Source organism: Helicoverpa armigera, chromosome 6 (genome assembly GCF_030705265.1).
Source record: "Helicoverpa armigera isolate CAAS_96S chromosome 6, ASM3070526v1, whole genome shotgun sequence".
Classification (NCBI taxonomy): domain Eukaryota; kingdom Metazoa; phylum Arthropoda; class Insecta; order Lepidoptera; family Noctuidae; genus Helicoverpa; species Helicoverpa armigera.
Window position 1 is genome coordinate 3,831,641 of NC_087125.1, and position 22,304 is coordinate 3,853,944.

General features: G+C 37.6%; 2 protein-coding genes across 3 annotated transcripts in view; one reads left to right on the forward strand and one right to left on the reverse strand.

The window, feature by feature from the left end:
- Positions 1-5: 5 nt before the first annotated feature.
- On the forward strand, positions 6-9,175 carry LOC110373069 (suppressor of hairless protein). Its single transcript, XM_021330188.3, has 4 exons — positions 6-1,418; positions 2,136-2,380; positions 4,404-4,629; positions 6,219-9,175. The coding sequence occupies exons 1-4, from the start codon at positions 567-569 to the stop codon at positions 6,405-6,407; spliced, it is 1,512 nt and encodes a 503-aa protein (XP_021185863.2). The 5' UTR covers positions 6-566; the 3' UTR covers positions 6,408-9,175.
- Positions 9,176-15,893: 6,718 nt separating this feature from the next.
- LOC110373160 (myosin-VIIa) overlaps positions 15,894-22,304 on the reverse strand; it is a 45,896-nt gene continuing 39,485 nt past the window's right edge. For both annotated transcript variants that reach the window (XM_021330343.3, XM_021330342.3), the window contains 6 exons: positions 21,922-22,086; positions 21,409-21,693; positions 18,817-21,285; positions 18,526-18,725; positions 17,503-17,770; positions 15,894-17,368 (listed from right to left, as the gene is read on the reverse strand). In XM_021330343.3, the coding sequence (XP_021186018.2) occupies positions 17,162-17,368; positions 17,503-17,770; positions 18,526-18,725; positions 18,817-21,285; positions 21,409-21,693; positions 21,922-22,086 (3,594 nt within the window). In that variant the 3' untranslated portion in view covers positions 15,894-17,161. The remainder of the gene's footprint in view (positions 17,369-17,502; positions 17,771-18,525; positions 18,726-18,816; positions 21,286-21,408; positions 21,694-21,921; positions 22,087-22,304) is intronic.

The following is a 22,304-nucleotide window of genomic DNA, read 5'->3' on the forward strand; positions in this document are numbered from 1 at the left end:
CTCGATTCTGTCGATTCGCGCGCGTGTAGTCGACAACACGCCTGCAAACAGCTCCGTGTCTATGGTCAATTTTGACAGCTCGCGCATCTGGCGTTGTCGTATTTATACTCGAATAAACAGAAGTTTGGTCAACTTTTCGTAAAATAAAATCATAAATCGAAAACTGTCGGGTCGAGGACGAGGACAAGTGTCCCCCGGCCGCGAGTGGCATTCGACGTATCTTCGCCCCGGACCTTCCGAAAATACCATCGTCGAACAGGTGTCTCGAACGAAATGTGTGCTAGTTCCCAGCGTAATTAACTGACGAGGGGCGTGAATAATACAAAAGTGTATCGATCGACGAGATAATCGGACCCGGGGGCGACGTTGTTTTGGTGGAATCTACCCCGTGGGCGCGCGCCCTTCGTTCGAGGAGCAGGGAGGACGCTTAAGCCGCGTACTGGCCTGCCGGCGATGTGCCATAGGAGAAGTGACGCCAGCTAGGGAACGGGAGCATCATTGTGCGCGACCCGGGACCGGGTGCGCGCTATGCGGGCGGCAGCAAGGTGAAGGCAGCCGTGGCGAGCATGCCGCACCAGTTCGGCGGGGCGGGCGCGGGCGCGCTGGCGGGCGGCGCCTCGCCGCCGGCGCAGCACGCGGCGCTGTTCCCGCGGTACGCGGGCGCGGCCGGGCCCGGCGCCGGCGCCTACCGCCCGGAGGAGCGCCGCCTCACGCGCGAGGCCATGGAGCGCTACCTGCGCGACCGATCTGACATGGTCGTCGTCATCCTGCACGCTAAGGTCGCACAAAAGTCTTATGGTAATGAAAAACGGTTCTTCTGCCCACCACCCTGCATCTATCTGTTCGGAGACGGCTGGCGACTGCGGCGCGAGCGCATGCTGCGCGAGGGAGAGACTGAGCAGGCAGCACAGCTGTGTGCCTTCATTGGCATTGGCAACTCTGATCAGGACATGCAGCAGCTGGACCTCAACAATGGCAAGCAGTACTGTGCCGCTAAGACTTTGTACATATCTGATTCTGATAAAAGGAAGCATTTCATGCTGTCGGTGAAGATGTTCTATGGTAATGGCCATGACATTGGTATATTCAATAGTAAAAGAATAAAAGTAATATCTAAGCCATCTAAAAAGAAGCAATCTCTGAAGAATGCAGACTTGTGTATTGCAAGTGGAACAAAAGTAGCCTTGTTCAACAGGCTGAGGTCTCAGACCGTGTCCACCAGATACCTGCACGTGGAGAATGGCAACTTCCATGCATCCTCCACACAGTGGGGAGCGTTCACCATCCACTTGCTGGATGATAATGAGAGTGAGTCGGAGGAGTTTGCTGTTAGAGACGGATATGTACACTATGGCTCCACTGTGAAGCTTGTGTGCTCAGTCACAGGCATGGCACTACCCAGATTAATAATAAGAAAGGTAAGACTATGCACACACATATACTATGTGGACCTCTTAAATCCAAACAGTAGTCCATGTAATAGTAATTTGATACCTCACATACAAATCATAAACATTATTTACTCAAACATTTTTAAACCGTTGATGTAGACATGCTAAATTGATTAGAACCTACTTTACACAGTTATTATTTGGTTTAAAATACTCTTGTATGCATGTTATAGTGTCTTAAAATACATTCATTTAAGATTTTTGACCCTTTAAAAATTTTCTCATTTACTTTTTACAAAATCAGGTCTCTTTTCATATAAAAAAAATTACAATAATCTAAATTACAGACAGAACACTGCATTCAAAATAAGAAAAAAATACTGAAATATTTATGTCTTTAAAACGTCAACATACAAAGACCAATAAATAAAATTGTAAGATAATTGTTATGATACCACCACATTCTACACTCAGACACAAACTTTCTTGACGTAAAATTGATGATTAAATTGTGAACTAGTTAATGCTTTGAACTGCATGTACAACCACAACTGTTACCGTTTATAACAAATTTAATACTCATGTATTTCAATTTATATATTTGAGTATATTAAAAATATTATATTCATCAGTGTCAAAATCAACCAGACATCCTTAGGAATGTCTATAAAATTGCTCAAAAGCATAGTACAATGTCAAAATTAAACCTAAATTTTATTATTAATAATAACACTGTTCACCCAGGTGGACAAACAAATGGCCTTACTAGAAGCAGATGACCCGGTATCCCAGCTTCACAAGTGTGCGTTCTACATGAAGGACACTGAACGCATGTATCTATGCCTCTCGCAAGAACGAATAATACAGTTTCAAGCCACACCGTGCCCTAAGGAGCCAAATAAAGAGATGATCAATGACGGAGCATGCTGGACAATCATCTCCACTGATAAGGCTGAATATCAGTTTTATGAAGGAATGGGGCCTGTCAGGTATGATATGTATTATTTTAAAAAATAATCCCTGTCATGTAGTAAAAAAGGCAGTTTTTGGTGTCCAAGATTTTTCATTGTATCTCCCATATAAAGATGAGGTTAAATTATGTCTAGTAGTTCTAAAACCAGAAGTAAAGGTCAAATTAATAAAATAGAATTTTTGAAATATTAACCCCAAGTAACTTGTTAACGGAGCAAGAAGAATATATAACTTTTACCATAATTATCTTTACCATATATACCATATTACCTACCATAATCATATATATGTTTTTGTTGTCTAATTCGATATTTGTAACTATTACACAAATCGAATTAGAAAACCAAATACAGTTTAAAGTAAAATATAGTGTTTAAAGTAAAAAAAAAACAATATAAAAAAAGTATTTATTTCCCTCGTAATAAGTACTACTTTGTGCCTATCTATTTATTTGCCATCGGTCACAGTACTTAGCTTATGATTACCAGGGTTGACAATATAAATACATATTTTATTTTATAATTCAAAAAATACATATTTGCTTATCTATTTTTTGCGATATATCCCTTAGGATTGTAGAGCATCTCACGCTTATCATAATATGCAACGATTGACATCCTGACAATCATGATATCAATTGGTCCCCACGATGATAACAATCAGGCGCTAGACGCCGCAAATATTGTACGCTCCACGGTACAAATTCTACGAATCGACGAATAAATTCTGATCGCATAATCCTCTTTAAAACAGTAACTTCTTCGGATCAAAACTCCTTAAATAAATGTAATTAATTCCTTCTTGATAGCATTTTCTCATCTAATTTGTGTCCATTTGCAGCTCACTCAGTTGTTAACTATAGGCATAGGGTAGTCTAATGACTCGTTATCTTATATACCGATCAAATAAAACATTAGTTTTCGCTTTGTATAAGTTATTGTCCACTGAACTATCTTATCAGTGTTTCCAAATTAACTAACTTTTACACAGTCATGATTATTTAGATCTGGCAGCTTTATTTTTATAGTCATGGCTCCATTTCATTCGTAATGGATCCACTGTATGTAAGAAGATAATCATGTATTAATTACCAACGAAGAAAAACATTAGAAAAATTCGCACGTTTCTCAAAACAGTTAGTTTTGACACCCTGGGAACTACCACGGCACCTGTCGCGAAATAATCCGATATATTAGCCTGTATGTTGTCAAAACACTCGTAAACGACCAACAGATTAAACAGTAGCAATATTTATAGCATCATATAAAAGAAAACATGGTGAAAATTCGCACGCACATCAAAACATGCAACGATTTGACACCCTGGGAACCTATCGAGCACAGCCGACTATTGATGTCACAGCTTATAGATACCCGACATTGCTGTGGCCACATGTAGCTAATTACTCCGAAACTAAACTATTAACAAGTTTATATTTAGTTTCATAAAAGTAATTCGATCGTGTAGGAGTCCCTCTTGGGCTTTTTGCCACCCCTGCAATTTTGTCGCACCCCTAAAATTTGTTTAACGTGTATCGAATGATCTGCGATAAGGTTTGGGGCCCGCTAAATCCTCTCCAGTATTTTGCCATTTTATAGTCCAATTGTAATCCTTCGAAACTTATTAATATTTTATTTGAATATCAAAATACTTCGTTTAAAAATGTTTGCCGTTTGCCCGAGATTTACTCCTGAAACAAGTTCTTTAACTTTTAGCAGTTGTTAAATACTTTGCTTCAATTTATTTACAGCAATATTATGCTAACCTTTAATTAAAGCTAATTGAACATTGAAAAAGCTCGCCATACCTGTTACGTGAACCAGTATCTAATTTTCAAACCTCTTCCAAATAGGTATTTGCATTGATGCATATGATTGATCGTTTATCCAATCCATAGTTTATTATCAATACGCGATGTTAACATCTTTTTACTAACCCACCCTTTCATACTGGACTTATTGATCATAATCATAATGCAGGACCTCTCAAAATCAAAAAAAGTTTTATCTACTACCACTCTAAACTTCTTTCTATCCTCAGGTCGCCAGTAACACCAGTGCCACTAGTCCACTCCTTAAACTTAAACGGAGGCGGTGACGTAGCCATGTTGGAGCTGGCTGGTGACAACTTCACGCCGTCTCTTCAAGTGTGGTTCGGCGATGTGGAAGCAGAAACTATGTACCGGTGTGCGGAGTCCATGTTGTGTGTCGTGCCTGACATCTCGCAGTTTAGAGGACAGTGGCTTTGGGTGCGACAGCCTACGCAGGTAACTACAGAGGGTAGCTTAGAAATACACACTTAGTTGTAGTTTCTTTGTAAAGAGATGTCGATTCGTAGCAGCTTAGCCTAAGTATATGACAATGTCTCAAGGAGTATTTGAGACATTCTTTCAAATATCTATCTCTTAAATAGTACTTAATTGAACTGTTGAAATTTAATAGTATTTAATAGAACTTTCATAAAAAGTTCTGCAATTCATTCAAGTTCTTTGGCTGTATGTATTTTCGAACGTGTTATTAAATCTGAAATTTCTTTTCTGATCATATACATATGGTACCGTCAACGAAAACTTTTTTAAGCGCCGCCCATAAAATATAAGTTTCAGATTTACACAATTTTTTTTTATTTAATACTGTATGACGTGGTTTAAACAGTAGTTTGAACACTTATCGGTTTTGTTAACTGTACCTACTATTTACCAGCACCCTATTCAAATAATCTCGTCGGGTCAGGAAGTGACCATCGCGACCACAGCGTTTAATAGTTGAAACTTTATTCCGCCGTGGGAACTCGGTCGGGAACAAGTATAAAAATATACTCGTAAATGTTATGATAGGCCGTCGCCGAAAGGACGAGCTACACCTGTGTCTCACAACTGGTGATTAGAAAACAATCGACATAATATACAAACAATAACAAAGTTATTAAACCACTTGTAATTGGTCTCGGCGACAATTGTTCCAAGTCTGCGAGTCTAGAACATCTGGTTTCTTAGCGAATGTTTATTATTATTTTGTTCGTTAATATTCAATCAGGAATTTTAAAAGTAACGTTCTCAAAACTGGATTCTTGATAAACAAATATGCGGATTTATATGCAAATGTAGATAATTATAGTATTGGCGATATAAAATTGTAGCGTAGATAACAATGGTTTATAATGCACCCTTCGATTGAATATCGAAATCGATTTAATAACAGACTATGCGTTTGATGTGGACTTGAATTATTAATGTCTACTGGAAATCTACTGGAACTTTAGCAATGAACGGTAATATAGGTAGTAGAGGTAGTAGAGGTATCTACTATGATATGCGACTGCGTAACATATCTTCATTTACCAGTTTGTTATCATTGTTAAGACTTGGATAACTTGTTCATTGTTGTTGTAATTAACTTGATTAGTCACGAAGTTGAAACAGGCTAATAATTGAATGAATTTGGTACCTACAACATTTTTGCTAGAACCAGCATTCATCATCTTAATTGAGGAAACTGACCAAAATATTAACAATACAATATGAATTCAAGTATAATCACACAGTTTATCATTTTTGATTTACAATAAAAAAAAATTGAATAAAATTAAAATAGATGAACTTAACATCCGAGTTTGTAAAGTCGGTCTAGAACCATCTTCAACTTTGAAAATTTAACTTGTTTTCGAACTTATCGAACAAGGTTTTTTTTTAATTTAAGTAGGTAAGCTCTCGATTTTTCCCAGGCTTTAGTCACACCCCTCTTTCATGAAATAAAATCACATTGATGCGGTGTACCTACTTATTGGTTTATTATTTATTATCCGTATTTATTCCTATATTTTATCTGTTTTATCAATTCAATAATTTGTCTTCAGGTACCAGTGTCGCTGGTCAGGAACGACGGCATAATATACGCGACGGGCCTAACATTCACGTATACTCCTGAGCCCGGGCCTAGGCCCGTGTGCGCCCCCGTCGACGACGTGATGCGACCAGACACCGCCGCCGGCTGGCACCACGATGCTCACAACACCCACAGACTACCAGACAACACTCTTCAATAGCCAATGGACTGCAGGCTGGACGAAGACAGTCTGCAGTTATAATTTACTCTGTGGCAACTAAAAACTGTGTTAATGTGACCCAAAGAACGCCGTCTCGTGTACCACACAGACATATGGTGAGTGACTCAAAGACAGTAATTGTATAATTTCGATAGTGCCTAATGTCTATTCATCATAGCATGATCTCTAGCTTGTGCTAGAAGTGGGTAATATTTTTGAAAAAAACGTATTTTAAGTCGTTCAAGTGAAATGGTATGTTCTATACGTATTGTATGCTGTTACAAACAGCGTAGTTTTTATTAGCGCATGCACTTTGCGCAAGTGACATAACCTGCTTGTTGAGGTACCTTCAGGAGGGGGAAATGTACAATAGAAAATGTGTAGCTCATTAGTTTGTGCAATATTAAACAATTTACTTTTGTGACTGATTTCCTACTGACGATGTCAGACAGATATTTGTATCAAACCTTTTCTGAAGATGTGACTCCATGTCACCTGAAAAAGCGAATTAGTGTACTAATATGAGAGTTACGTTTAACAGATCATGTTAGGGTCTATAGATTATAGAAAGCTTTATAATTAAAGAAAGTGCCACTTCGCGAGTTTGCTTTGCTTGGGAGCTTAGGACCGCAGGCGCTAAACAATATGTGGACACTATAATGTGTGCCTAAATATATCTAAACTATATGTTTGTATATCTACGAGATTATGACACCAAAACTATGATTAAGGTTAAAAATCAGCAATAAAAAGCAAGTTGTGACAACAGTACCATAGTAGAAGTGGAATATGTGATAAATACAATACACGATGGCATTTTATTTGGCAACTTGTTAATACAAAATATACTCTAAGCTTATCAAAATAAGGTGTATTTTGTATTAACAAATAGACGTCAAATTTGGTGCCAGCACAAGATATGGCTCTACTAGTGTTATACTTGTTGTTAATTCGATTGATTTCTTTTATTTTACCTTGGGTATGCATTATAAAATATGCGAATTTCTAGAGTAACGTCTAATAGAGCTGTAACTGTCCTATAACATATTCTTTGTTTCACACGGTTAGCGGATTGGAAGTAGGCCAAATACGACACTTGTTAGAAAATCAATAAGTGCATAAATTTCCAAGAAAAAAGGTATTGTTACACCGTCGCTCAACTATTGTAAAATTATCTAAAAAGGCTTGATTTAGATAATTTACTAGGCCTACCAATCTCTCTGAGATTCAATTTGGTAATGAGGTTTTAAATACACAGGCTTAAATTATAGCCATTGTTCATTTTGTTTATGAAAGTTATTGTAATTTTTATTAAAGAAATTGTAACCAAAATCAGGGAGAGATTATTAACAATTTCCAATTCGCTAACTAGTGTTCTCCACTTACTTACATATTTTACTACCAGTAGGTAACTGCTAGTCCTACTTAATTTGAGCAATTATTCGCCCTTTCAAAGCGCTTACCACAGCTCATTTATTTACAATTGCGAACAGTGCTCAACAATATATTGCTTTTGAACACTGAGGTATACAGGGAGGTAGTTCCTACTCCGGCATTTAATATACACCAATTTAAAAATAGTTCGTTCATTGTCATCGTCATAAAAAGAGATCTCTCTGCTCTTAGATTTGTTTCTGTGGGGCCAAATAGTTGTAATATCCATGACAAGTCATTGCGTTTATACTATAATACTATTCTAATTAAAGTTAAATATTATTAATACGTTTGGGTAAAGGAAAATGAATTCTACGAGATTGAGTTAAGAGTGATTTTAATGTTATTGGTTTGTATAAATTAAGTAGATAACCTAGAATATTAGTTTATTACAATCGAGTTAGAGAAGAGCCAAATAAGTCCTTTTATCTCAGAATACTTGATATAGTATTTTTCTCTTATACATTAGTGTTTATACCTACTATTTTATTTGCTTCTGTGAGTGCAAGTCGATCGGTCTCAATGTGTATGCACAATTTATCTAATCACTACACTTTGTTGACGATAATAATAAAATCCAATTATTGACACGTAGCTGTCACTGTACGTATGTATATTACGGAGATTTTAAACGAACAATACATGTAGTTTAGTAGCTAGCGTTAGTCCATAGCAGTACGGGCTCTGCACATCGAGCGCGATGCGATACACAGCGACAACGTACCACTTTGTACGCAAACGTAGCAGATTTCATAGAATGTCTCAAGAAGAGCGTCGCTCGCGCGTTTTTCCGCACGTCACGCTCGATCTGCAGACCCCCAATAATTAAATGATAAAGAATACTGAAATTATAAATTTAAAAATTCTATTTATTTTATGCCAATATAATTTCTTTTGAAAATGTATTGTTTTAAAAACGGATTTGATGTGTATTTTTAATAAAACGTGTGATTTCGAACATTCCATGTGGAAAGTGTAATAAGAAGTACAAAAAATATCAATATTTTTGTAGCAAAACGTTGAATTACGATATAATCTTATGGAATTGGTAAAGTTACAGTATTACAAGGAAATTAGTATTAAACGCGATGAATAGACAGTAATAATGTCGTCAATTTTGTAAAGCGATAAGTAAATGATTTGTCATTTAAAAATACTGTTTACTCCTTTTTATCATTTTACATTTGGTATTTCTATATTTGGAAATGGTCATATTGAAGTGGAGACTGCCCGGCCATCGTATTGTGAACCGGCTGTACAACGCGTTGATGATATTCGGAGCAGTGATTCTGAAATATGAGTAAATATTTTTTAATAAAATTGAATTTAAATAACATTGTTTTTCATTAAACCACTCATAATTTTAATATTTGAATTGAAACAACAATCTTGAATCATTAAGATAAAATTTCTCACAGTCGAACTGTTTTGTGCAAACCGGCTCTCATTGCCTTATTATTCATTGTTTTAATTAAAACGAGGGGTCAAGTGTAATTATCTACTTATGAATCAGTGTTAATCGAGGAATCAGTGCCTCGCCCGAAGTCTGTGGGAACGTCTTCAAAAACTCTTCACATGATAATAACAAGTGTCTTCCCCTACATACCGTTCCGCAACGCTGGGTTTGACCTCAGATAATTATCACAAGTTTATACCCATTCCGCCATTGTTCGCTGCCGAGATTCTCTCTAATAAACAGGTTAATATTTATGACATGTGCTCGCATCACCGGCTTCCACTGTCACAATATAAATTGGATCGCTATTAAGGCAATTGATCTTCGATCCGGCTGAGCCGCGGCCATCGACTGCTGTTCCTAACATAGAAACCTATCGCCACTGATTACTATGATGATGATGAGAACTCAATTCCAAGTATTCGTCGTGCAATTACATTCATGCAATGAGTGACGCTGATTGCGCGTAAAAGATGACCGTTTACTTGTGATGCTGATCGCAGGCAATCACGAAATGGTGATATAACCCTAATGATACACAATGTTTCGATAATCACTGGCTTTACCCATATCCTGGTCATTTCCGTGTCTTAATTGCCACTGTTGTTTGTTAAGATGCTAACTGTTATCAACAGTAAATTATCTTAATCATAACTTGAATTATTGCCGGATCTTGTAATTCAATTAAGTCTTCTTTTGTTCTCTGAAAATAATAAATTGTAAAACTTAAAAGATTTATAACAGTTACGAGATTTCAATCCTCATTAGCTATGAAGCATATTTTTATTTCATAAAGCAGAAATTCTGAGTCGTTTTACCGTTGGGTAATAGGTACATAAAACTTAATCAGACGAAAACTTAATTAATCACTAAGAATTTACTGCAAATGGCAAATTGCATTTTCGTCACGGATAGAAAAGCAAATATCTGTAGCAAGCCTCGCATACAAACTATAATATTGGTTCGCACCGTTAACGCCGCCTGTATCGCGTGACTGCAGACATTATTTCCCAATCGGTGACGTGCACAAGAAATTATGACGTTATACACAACATGCACGTAACCATTAATTCATGCCTGCAAAAAATGTCATTGTGTTGAAGAAATGAGGGCAGACATCCTGCTCGCTAATCAGGGGAAACCACAGGTTTTCCCTCATCAGCATCCTTTTTGGCGAGAGTGGAACCGGAACATTGGTTGGTCATTTACCTGCACCAATTAACCGCATGACGATTATATCTATGCGGGGACTGTGAGAAATCTGTGTGCACACAATTGAATCATTGTCTGCCTTTTTACATTCTGCCAGGTTGATCTATGGTGGCAAGATATGCAGAGTGTGGGAACTGTGCGCCAGCCACCGGGGCTCCAATGTTTTCCAACATGTCATCTCCGTCCGTGGGAACGGTGGCCAGGAAGCAGACCAATTTTGTATTAGCAATTATAATTTTTGTTTTATTTTTCAATTGTTTTGAGTAGGTGCTGTTAAAATTATTGCTGATGAGGACGTCATTTGATAATTAAAGCGGCTGCTGCAAAAAAAAGAGACTGTGATCTTTAACTAAAGTAGGTAGTTAAGTTGTATTTTGGCAGTTTATATGTACATAATAATCAAGTGGGTATTTTATCATTCGCTTATGAGCCAAGTGCAATATTCATGCACGAAATACAAAAATACCCACAAATATTTTCAGAAACTGAGTTCTCGCATCTTGTCTTGACCTTTTCAAACGAATTCAGTCGTGTTTGGCCTCTAGATTTCGGCGTATTTCGCCGATGATTAAGTGTATCTTCAGTAGCTGTTGCATGTCCAGGATCTAAGCTGTCTTGGAAAACCGCCGCACTATTTATTTGTCTTCACAATCCACGTTGCCTGACCGTGCTTTACTAAACCGCTTTGTGGCGAATCAGAATAGAAGATGGAACAATCGGGAAAGACAGCGACTATGTAAGTAAATGCAATAAAACTTACTTTCTTTTCCTTAAAACGCTTTTTCGGTAGGTAGGCGAGAAATCATCAAATGACTCGCTGTGGATGCAGAAATAGGGAATCATACGTTTTACGGACTAAAATCGAGCCACATTTTTTCAGTTCTCGAATAATCTCGTAGTTGGTTTTCCATCCATCTTTAATTCCTAAACTTAAATTCGTTGAATATTTTCAGTTGACCGTTGACGTAGTTTCTTTTTGCAGTAATTTTCTTTAATTTTATTCTCAAAACGATGTGTTGTTTCCGCATTGGTCAGTCTGAGATGTGGGTGGAGCATTCAGCTGAACGAATACGCCCATTGAATTTCGGGCAAAAAAGAAACAATGCTTTGTTTTATTATTTTACTGAAGCCGTTTGAAGTGAGCAAGGTCATCTTGTATTCAGATTCATGTCTATCTACCTATTGCCTCTTGAAAGAGCTTCGTTAAACAGTTTCAAAAACTTATTTGTTTTATTTATTTATAAAATACTTCGTATCTTCTACAATAACCTCAGCTGGTTACATCGTTCGAGTTCATGACCACGAGCCGTTCTCTGACAGCCCATCGTCCTAATGCTCCTGCTCCATCTGCGTTAGCGTTAACGTTAATGTCAATGGCCAACTACGCGTTACTTATTGCATTAAAAATGCGTGTTGGCTACACTTACGCAAAGAGTTAATCCCTCATGAAGTAACGCGTTAACACACATTAAAGAGGTTAAACTCAGACACACAAAATAATTCTAAAAACTAAAGCTTTCTCATTTGACCATTCCATTACCGTGCTCGTAAAATGCAGTTACCGCTTAAACAAAGTCTCTACACTCGTCCTTGCATGCGTGCATTGAGATGGCATTAATGTAGCCAACATCACTTAGCGCTCTAAGCTACGCACTAAAACCCTTTGATGCGTCCAAAAAACCGACACCCGAGTTATCGCTTAACGTTTAATGCTATTTATATTGCCATTAGTATAAATTGACATTAAAACGTTGGCCACATCTGCGTAATGCCAAAATTTAACGCGTTAAGACGCAGGTGGAGCAGTAGCATAAAGCTAATTACTTGTTGTTGTGTCACTACATTCAGGCAAGTTTTGAACCCTGAAACTAGATTAAAATTAATTAACAAAAGAAGGGCGATAAATAATTGGCGTTTCCTATTCTGTTAAGTATCGCGATGAAGTGACTGTCATGATTAAAATCGTAAGCCGCGATTAAGGCAGTTTCCTCCGTTGAATAAGAGATCATCTACAGCTGCAATTATGTGCAGTGTGACGCAAGCATGATGCATAGCATACGGAAGTAGCCGCTGTGCATTTACAACTGCATACAATAAACCCATAAACTTATTTTATAAGAACGAAAGATACTCTGAAGTATCGAAAGAACTTTGAAAAATATCAATATCAAATATAAATATCAAAGCAGCAATGCATCAATTCTTCAAATCAATTTCGGTCTTAACAGCCTACCTTGAAAGAGATTACCCAAGTTTTTTATACCTACAGATTTATGTGCAATTTCACACAATTTGAAGGGCCTGGAAGAGGCAATACACGCAGAACTCAGCTCTAAACTCTCTTCTCATAGCACACAAATGATTGATGAATGGGTGACTATTTTCTTAACATTAGTCTTCACTGATCCATTTGGGGGACAACCTAACATAGCTGATCTAAAAATTCTCTTAGTTGCTTGCCCACAAGCCCCTACATTTACCAATAATATATTCTTAAACAAACGATAGGTTTAATCTTGGAACTTACTATTCATTCATGTTTTCCAAGTGTGCATGTTCCAGGTTTGTGTAGTTTCAGCAAATATAGAACTAGTAACAACACGTTAGTCTTACCGATAATAGGGGTAATGATTGTAAAAGTGTAATCTGTGTGACCTGGGTCATAGTAATTACCGGCGGCAGCTGTAGCATGAAATATGTTTGCGGTAATTTACCGACGTTGTTATTGGTTGGTAATGTAGACTTAAATTAGGAACATTCTCAGTCTATAAATCAGTTAGCAATACCTACCTACAGTTCATTTAAAACTGTTCGACGTTTACATTGCTATGCTTACATGCTTATACGTCCCCAGGTCAAAACGGGATTGACTCAGAAATCTGAATTAGATTTTATTTAAATCCCAAAGGTTATGTGAACGCGTAGGTGGATTTGATTTATTGTTTCCGCTCTGATATTGATTTATCTTTTGAGTTACAAAATATTTACGAAGTAACAAGAGCCTTTAGTTAAGTATACCTAAGTTTTCATTAAGTTGTTGTGGTAATTTCAGCAATTCCATTAACGATCTTATTAAATTCTATGGCGGAAAGGCAATTTCTTTGATAGCTCATTGATTGCTTGTAAGTATGCGGCTATTGTTCTGATCATTAGGGGGAGATAGTAATAACTTCTATCATTAATGCAGTTGTATAATGTTACTGTTGGTATAGCTTAAAAAGACTTTTCCCAAATCGCCACCACCTTTTTCTACGACTAGATTTTATAAGAACTTGTAGCGAAGACTGACAAGAAAAGCCACGAAGGGTTCTTAATTTTGCAAATTACAGGAGCGTATTTTCGTCGATGACAACTATTGCGACCTTTTTTACTTCTATTGTGAAACTAAACACACAAAATTGTAGATTACAAAACATAGCATTTATAAAACTCTAGAAACGTACAAAACAAGTAATCAAACAATATTTAGTCAGCGGTGAATCGGCGGAGTTGTTTGACATTTCACGTAGACGGTAGGTACTGCGGAGTCACCAAAATTGCACACTTTAGGATGAGAAATCAGACACGAAATTGCTCTAAACACTCATATTCTTGATGTTAGATAAATGACTTCCTGCTGGTGCTACAATAGAGGCATCATTATTCCTCCAACTCCGTGAATAGGCCGCGCTACCGTGGGAGAGTCTCACGACTTTATTGCGGATATATATTTTTTGTTTGTTCTAATTAACAGTTTTTCTAATAGTCTGCTTTTACTTTAATTGTTCTTGTTCATTCAGAACACTGTTTTTTAACCTTTTTGAGTTAAATAAGTCTTTGATACAGTTAGAAAGACTAACATGGGGCGGCTAACTTTCCTAGTTGCAGTTTCTAAATCTACCCACTTATGTATTTGTGTAATTATGTACTTAAATGATTGCTGACATCATGAGGGTTTTGCCGAATTGACGAAGGCATGATTATAAAATCTATTCAAGCTATAAACAAAGACGGATGTTTGTTATCCGCAAACGGAAAATGGTTTTTCCGATGTCCATCTTCGATGGAGTAAATTGATAAAAATCGTTAGTTTTCCTGAAAATTATAGAAAAATCGTAATGCTGACAATATTGTACGAAAATCATTTGTTAATTCATAACATAACGCTTGCTATTTTCCGTAAAATAAGGCAGCAGTGTCAGTAGCAAGCCCAATTATTGATAGTGTGTGTGTTAAAAATCCACAAAAAATTGGGAAAGATCTGTAATCTGCAATACTGCAGTATCTGCAGTACTGCTTTATTTAAGTTTAAGGTAAAGATTAATAAAACGGAATTCAGAAAGTACTCCCGGCTATATAATGCCGTCCCTAGACATTAATCAGAGCGAAGACTTGCAACTATGGCGCGAGTGGAACCTCATGAAAAGATAGGTTATCTTTACTCTTTTGACTTTTGACGATATCGGACGTTAAATGTGGGTCTTACAAATAAATGCTTAGCTACATTTTCACATATTTGTAAACCTAAAATATTTTATATTAATAAGCATTGAAAATATAGCGGTTCAACGTTTACAAAAATGTCCATTGGCAAAAGGTGCGCCATCTATGTGACATTTAGAGAAAGCTGTTGTAAACATTTGACTGTTTTATATTGTTGTTCGCCTAGAAATAACGTTAGTGTAAGTCTGAGTTTTACAGGACGGCGAACCTGTTGTGTGGGAAGTTATCTAAATTCACTCGTCTCAATATAATAACAGACAGAAGGAACATATCCCACCTAGCTACTCCCTTTCTGATAATCTATTAATTACCTTATCATTTATGTTTTTTTTTCGGGGTTTCAACCACGGAGGATCAGCCTGCTGCCAGCTGCACAGGACTTTTTTAAATGCATATGCATAGGTACAATAATTTACAGGTGCTCTCACTCTTGAGAGTTGCTTAAAACTCACAAAGAGAATCCGGCCTGATCCGAAAATTATAACTAAGACCTCGTCCATTTGCGCTTTGCGACACCTAGACCACTCACTCAGACTGTAAGCCATCTATGGCCTTACTACAAAAACTTTAAACCCTGTTTTACACTTGTCTAATAAAATTTTGGCTGCAAAATGAACCATATGTCAACGTCATAATTTGTAATTTTTTTAGACAAGGCATAAACTGACGTTTAAAAGTTTTTGTGGTAAGACGGTTCGTGTCTAGCTTATTATGAAGTCGAAATTCTGAATACTTACACGAATACTAAGTACTAAAATCCAGCTTCCAACTGTCGGGTTATCGCTAATTAATTATGCATCGGTCCTAATATAGACCCCAGAGGTACTCCAACACTTATTTTGTGTTAATTGAAATATTCATAACAGTAGGTTGGTATAAAGGGTGAAATAAAACACTGAAAATCATTGTGACTCATGTTTACAACCACTCACAAATGCAACTTTTAACTTTAAAGCGATATTAATAAAACAAACAGTTGAATTGTCACCGGACTCATGGCATGAAACTTGACAATCAAATCAACACAATACTTAGAATAATTCCTTTACCTATTAAATAAATACATTGATGTTACCTATGTATTTTATATAGATGTTATGCTAAACGGTTAATTTTATAAATATATAAACACCTAAATTCAATGCGACATTTGTAAATTGCTGGGAATATATCGATATTTCAATTTATCGATAGTTTAGTTTATCGACTTTAATTTTGAGTTTTGTTTGTTAATCATTATGTTTATCAATATAATTCCAGCAATATTACAAATGTCAAGTGCTTTGAAAATAATCGAAGCATTGTTAATTATTGTCGGTAATATAGACATTTCTTAATCTAATTTCTGAGCTGTGAATATAAAATTCTTTTCCTGCAAACAGCGCTAAAAGCTAGGCACATAACAAGGCATTAATTTGCAAATGTAGGTAAGTACATAATTTTCATATCAAGTTATTGTTACCGAACACCTTAAATAAGTTGTAACAGATCTTTTTGATAATTAATTAATTGTTAAATTGAAATTCAAATAAATATGAGAGAATATTTTCCAATTTGGATTAAAATGAAAATCATATTAAATATAAATATTATTTTTTACTTAATTCTAGATTTAGATACGTATTTCAGTTAGCCATTTCCATGGGAGAGTACATTTTAGAACAAATACCTAAAATTAGGTCGTTGTACTTAACATCTATAGTATGGATTTGGATTACCAGTAACATCGTTTTACATCTAGATACATTTCAATCTTATTGTATGGACGGATATATTGATCTAAAGTAGATTTTGTTTCGAAAAGAGAAGTAACGTGACCTCATTAATTGTGCATAATTTTATCTACAATGATACGACTCACTTTTGTGAATCTTGTGATTGATACAGTGAGCTCAGTATATTTTGACAGGCACCAAGGAAGAAACTTAATTTTTATCCTAATCAAGCTTTTTCCATCTCGCAACCAGCACCATTAACTGCCTCGATATACTGGGCACACTGTACGCCATAACATTGATAATAAGCATTCGTTTTGACTGCATGTAAATGCTACACTATGTTAAGTTAAATATACTAACCGCTGGGAAGCGTGCGAACTTAACGGTAAGCGGATAAAAAATAATTGTGTCTATATTCGGAATGTTTGACTACGATAAGGTGTGGGACCTCCTTACTTGACGCGGACGGAGCGCTGCTTGTTCATGTTAGTGAGCATAAGGGAGATGTATGACGTCAGCAGGTCGTCCATTTTGTATCCCAAGGAGGTCTCGCAAAGCAGTTTGGACCCCCGCACGAGGTTGCCTATCGTCATGTGGAAGTACGTGTTGCCAGATGACCAGTTCGATATTCTTGTGAATGGGTGCGTTACTAGGATGTCCTGAAAATGAAATAAACATTTTATGACTCACTTTTATTTTTGTTGAAGAATCACATCTACCACAGTGGTAAAGGACTCCAACTGATAAGGCAAAAAAAGGGATTAAAATAGTAAATTATGAAGAAATTTCTCACCTTAGACTGCGGATGTATCAAACTAACTCCATGTTTATTGATAGCAATCAGCAAGAGCTCAGGATAATTTGGTTCTGTGGTCTGCTTGACCTCGAAGAAGGCGGATCCGAACGTGGGCCAGCGGTAGATGACCTTCAGGAAGGTAATCTTGGCGTCTTCAGGCGTCATGCCGGCGTCCGTGTTGTATGAGGCAACGATCGCTCGCTTCCAGTCGGCAGAACTCTGCAGCTTTATCAGGTCTGCTGGGATCAGCTCGCGGAGCATTTGCCTGCACAATGAGAACTTTATTTATTTATTCATGTACAACGGTGATGAGACATAAAGAAAAGTAGAACAACCATGTACTGCTTATTTACTAACAGTCTTACTTATAAAAATCAACAAATCATCTTCTAAGTATTGTTTTAACTAATTAGTACTTAAAGCCTTAAGTAGTGATTGAAATATTTTGACCTATAAACGTTGCTTAAGCATGTCTTAAGTAATGAACAGATAATGTCATAAAAACATACTAATTTCTCAACACTACCGGAATGTTGGTAGCTTAAAAAAATATTTGTCATCAAAACGTTATGTAATGGCAACAATGGCATCCGTAAAATATAAAATTAAAAAGTTGAGCTGTCAATAAACCGGAAATGAAAAATCAGCTGATTAGAATCCAGCCATTTTGCTAATTACCGGGTTAAACAAGGGTGTCAGGCTACTTAATTTGACAGCTCATTTAAGACATTGCTAAGAAAATTATTTAGTTCAGCCACGTTTATAAGTAAGATTTTTTCTTAAACACCCCTTAAGTATAACTTATTATTTAATTCACGTTTATAAGTAAGACTGTAAGACGTTAAATAATTGAATGCAGTTATTTGAAGAAGGTTATATCGAATGAATAACGTCATGCATGTGCAAAAATTGCAAGAATATCAAACAGTTTGGTCATCAGCAGCGTCATTCAGCAGCTTTGCCAAAGCCTACATGAATTACTTTGTTTATAAAAAATCTCATTATCAATTATGAACTTACGGTATCGCCTGCAACTCCTGCTTGTTGTCTCCGAAGCGTGCCCGGTACGCCAGCGCAGCGAGACGCGCGGCCTCGTCGCGGCCGCAGCGGTGGTACCCGCGCAACAGCTTCGGCAACTCCTGGTGGAAGTGGAAGATCACGTCCGCCGCCCGGTCCTTGCCCGGTACTGTGTTCGTCCATAGCTTTTTCATGAAGAACACCTGTGTAGTCGAAGAAAAGTATTAAACCACTATTTAAGGGGGAAAGATTGATCATATACAAGAATTTCGCGAAATAAGTGCTGTTTTTTACCTGGTAAGTAAACTGTGGAGTGATGCCGTCTCTTGTCGGCCGTGCCTTCTTGATCCAGTCCGTGAGGTGTCGCACGAAGTCAAAGAAGAAATCGCCCTCAGGAACCGATATCACCTTATCAGCTATCTTAACGAATAAACTAAACCCTTCACTAGATCTCAAATTCAATCTCTGTGCTATATTTTGACAGAAGTCCTTTGCTCTAGTAGACGAGTCCACTTCAAATGCTTCATCTGTATCATCAGGGAAGTAAACCTTATGGAATATCTGAGTAGTCTTATGCTGAATGGCTTCCACCTCTACCTGATGAGGTGGATATTTCCTTTGGCCATTCCTTAAAGTCTTTTGAAGTCTTTGGAGTGAGTCTTGAGCTATTGGATATCTCCTAGTCCTCAGAAACAGCGTTAATTCTCTAAGTAACCCTTGACTACATGCAAATAAACCGGTGGCTAACCACATTAGCTCCCAGCCTCTTTCTTCTGACATTCTGTTTCGGTTGTCAGTCAGCTGTTTCATTATTTGGCAATATATCTCGTCCCGCAAGATCTCGTGTTTTAGTGGACCGTCGAATATGTGGTCTGTATACTCATTTCCAATACGAGGACGCTTCGAAGGCAGATCGCTCATGTATTTGAGAATAGCGGTGAATGCGAAACAAGCTTCTTCAGCCAATTCTTCTTTTGCTTGCAGTTTCTTCAACAGCGGCTGTTTTATCGGCTCTCTAGAGTGCCGCCAAAGTTCTTCAGATCCTCCCCTCTTTGCAGTGGAAAGTGTAAGTGCCTTGGAGACAGTTCGTTTTGGTGGCAACCGGAAATGATCCATAGCGTATTCAAGCAATGTATGAGGCTTGTCTTTAATTTCTGTTCCATTGTATGTGGCGGTTGGTGCTCGTCGCCCATGTGATGCACCTTCTTGGCAGAACAAAGTTAATATGTCCGGAGGCGGTTTCGTCAGCGCTGGCAATACGTAGACGGTCTCCGCGGGGAAATCACCTCTTTCCATCGTCCTTTCACAACGACCGATGCACCAACCATTGTTCAAAACAGATTCCCCTGTGCTATCTTCTTCTAAGATTATCAGATCTCCTTTGTTGAATGTTAAGAAACTAGAACCCTCTCCCGGTGCCTTGTAGTCTTGTAACGCTATAACGAACTTGGATCGTTTCTTCAGACCTTCAAGGAAATATACCACTAAATCGCGAATGTCTTCAGCGTTCGGACTTTGGAATGTAAACTCCTCACCGCGAACCGTCGACAGACTGAAGGTTTGAGTAAACACTTTGTTGGTTTTTTGGCTGGCAACAGTTGTAATTTCAGGGAATGACAATTCCAGTAACACTTGTTCTTGATCATCCACAACATACACACCAGTCCAATTCACTGCTATTATTACATCATTTTTAGGAAGGTTTGGCCCAGAGTTTCTATAAGCTTCGTAGAATCTAGAGAATAATAGTGGCCACTTGAACTTTGCATAACTTACAACGTCTTCTTTGACTCTATAAGCAGGAACTTTTTCTTTTACATAATAACTCTTTTTGTATGCTTGCACCACTAGAGCACCCCACCGATCAACCGCTTTCTCAACACCGGTTAGACAATAGTCCGGTATGTAATTTGGCAGTAATGTATACAGTCGTTCAGTGTTCATGTCTTGACCGTATTCGATGTAATACTGTTGAGCGGCTATCATAGCTAAGTCTTCTTCTTTATCACATCTGTATTCACCAAATTTAACACCTCTGACCACTTGCTGATAAATAAGATTAGTGGCTACTTGGTCCTCGGTAGGATCATGCCATGGAGCGAATATTTCTTTTCTAAAGAAAAGTCTCCATGGCGCATTTCTTTCTTGAGCACCTTGCTCTTTAGCGTACTGTTCACATTGTGATATAGCATCCATTACATGATCGCCTCCACTACCAAGGGAACTAACCTTATCGAACAGAGCAATGTAAAGCGAGAAGCCGAATTGGTCTCTCAGACCAATTTTATCAGATAACTGATTGCATAGTTCTCTCGCAGTTGTGGCAGAATCTGCTAACAACGTCTTTGTGTTGCCATCCATAAATGTTATGGGTAACATTATAGGCTTTTTAGACTTTGTCGCTTGGAGTTCTAACCATGAGGGTGGCTGGTTCCTGGTGCCATTGTTAAATGTGCGCTTCAGACGGTCTTCACAGTACGGTGCGTATCCAGGCGGGCCCTCTCTGATGAACGCCCGCAGATAATTGACGAACTTTTCGCTAGGAGCAAAGCATCCAACACACAACGAAAGTAAAATCCAACCTCTGGCATGAGAGGACTTTGACGGATTATTTGTCAGTTGTTTACAGATCTGACAATATATTTCGTCTCTTAACTCAGCCCGTAGAATACCGTGCCCAATAATGAAATGCAATTTTTCTAGATTTGAAGTTGGGCGAGATTCTAGCCATGACTGGTAGCTGTCTGCTGTGTACTCCTCATCCTGGAAGTAACAACATTGTAGTAAATATGTATAAGTATAAGGTAGATAGGTCACTACAACTTCATTATTATGATGATATCTCTATAAATAGAAACTTCATTAAATTGATGAAAATGAACTAACCTGCAACTTTCTCCTCACATCTTCACCGAGCTTGTTCTTCCTCTTTAGTGTTAAAGACACAAGCTTGTGTCTAATAGACCTTGGCTTCTGTTTGTTCAGATAAGCGTCAGGGTCAACTCCCATCATCTGAGCCTCCTGGAACTCTTTGGACCTGATGAAGTTCCTGCCAAGGGTTGCTGTGACTTTGGACATAACTGACGTATTGTCCCGGTCCATTGTGTGGTATCTTGGTTCTGGCAGATCCCCAGTGAAGCGGAGTATTGTGATCCATAGCGCTTGGGCAGCCTGGAATGCGTTCAGAAATAAATTGCGTAAGTTTCATTTAATGTATTGCAATCAATCAATTGGACTGATTGTAGAAGAATTCAATTTCATTGATTTTTATCTATAATTTGAGCATAATTTGTAACAATACATTTCCTCAATTTATAAGCGCACTCGTTGTTTTATGGTTATTACACAACATATTACCCATAAATATAAAGTAAATTATATAATATAATTCCTCCTTACCAGCTGGTCTCCTTGCGTGTGAAGAGGCAGCAGTGGATGCTTCAGTGGCTTCCTGGAGTACTGATGAGTGACATTGCCTTGGAAGTAAGTCGCTGCGAATTTCTGGAACTTGAACTCTGACAAGTCCTCTTCATCTTCTGAAGTTGTTTGCATTGGTGTTACCATCTGAAGGTGTGTAAATGGTGACTTTAAAAACTTTAGGTATTTTTTAAACTGGTCTGTTAATTCAAAGCACACAAACTTTCGACAAAAGACCAAACAAAATACTGACTAATTTCAATGCAGACAATGATAATGAATATGAAGGCGCTGTGATTCTGATTGCGATGCGATATTTTTGACTGTTTGAATGCGTTTCAAAGTATGTCAATACTAGATAGCAT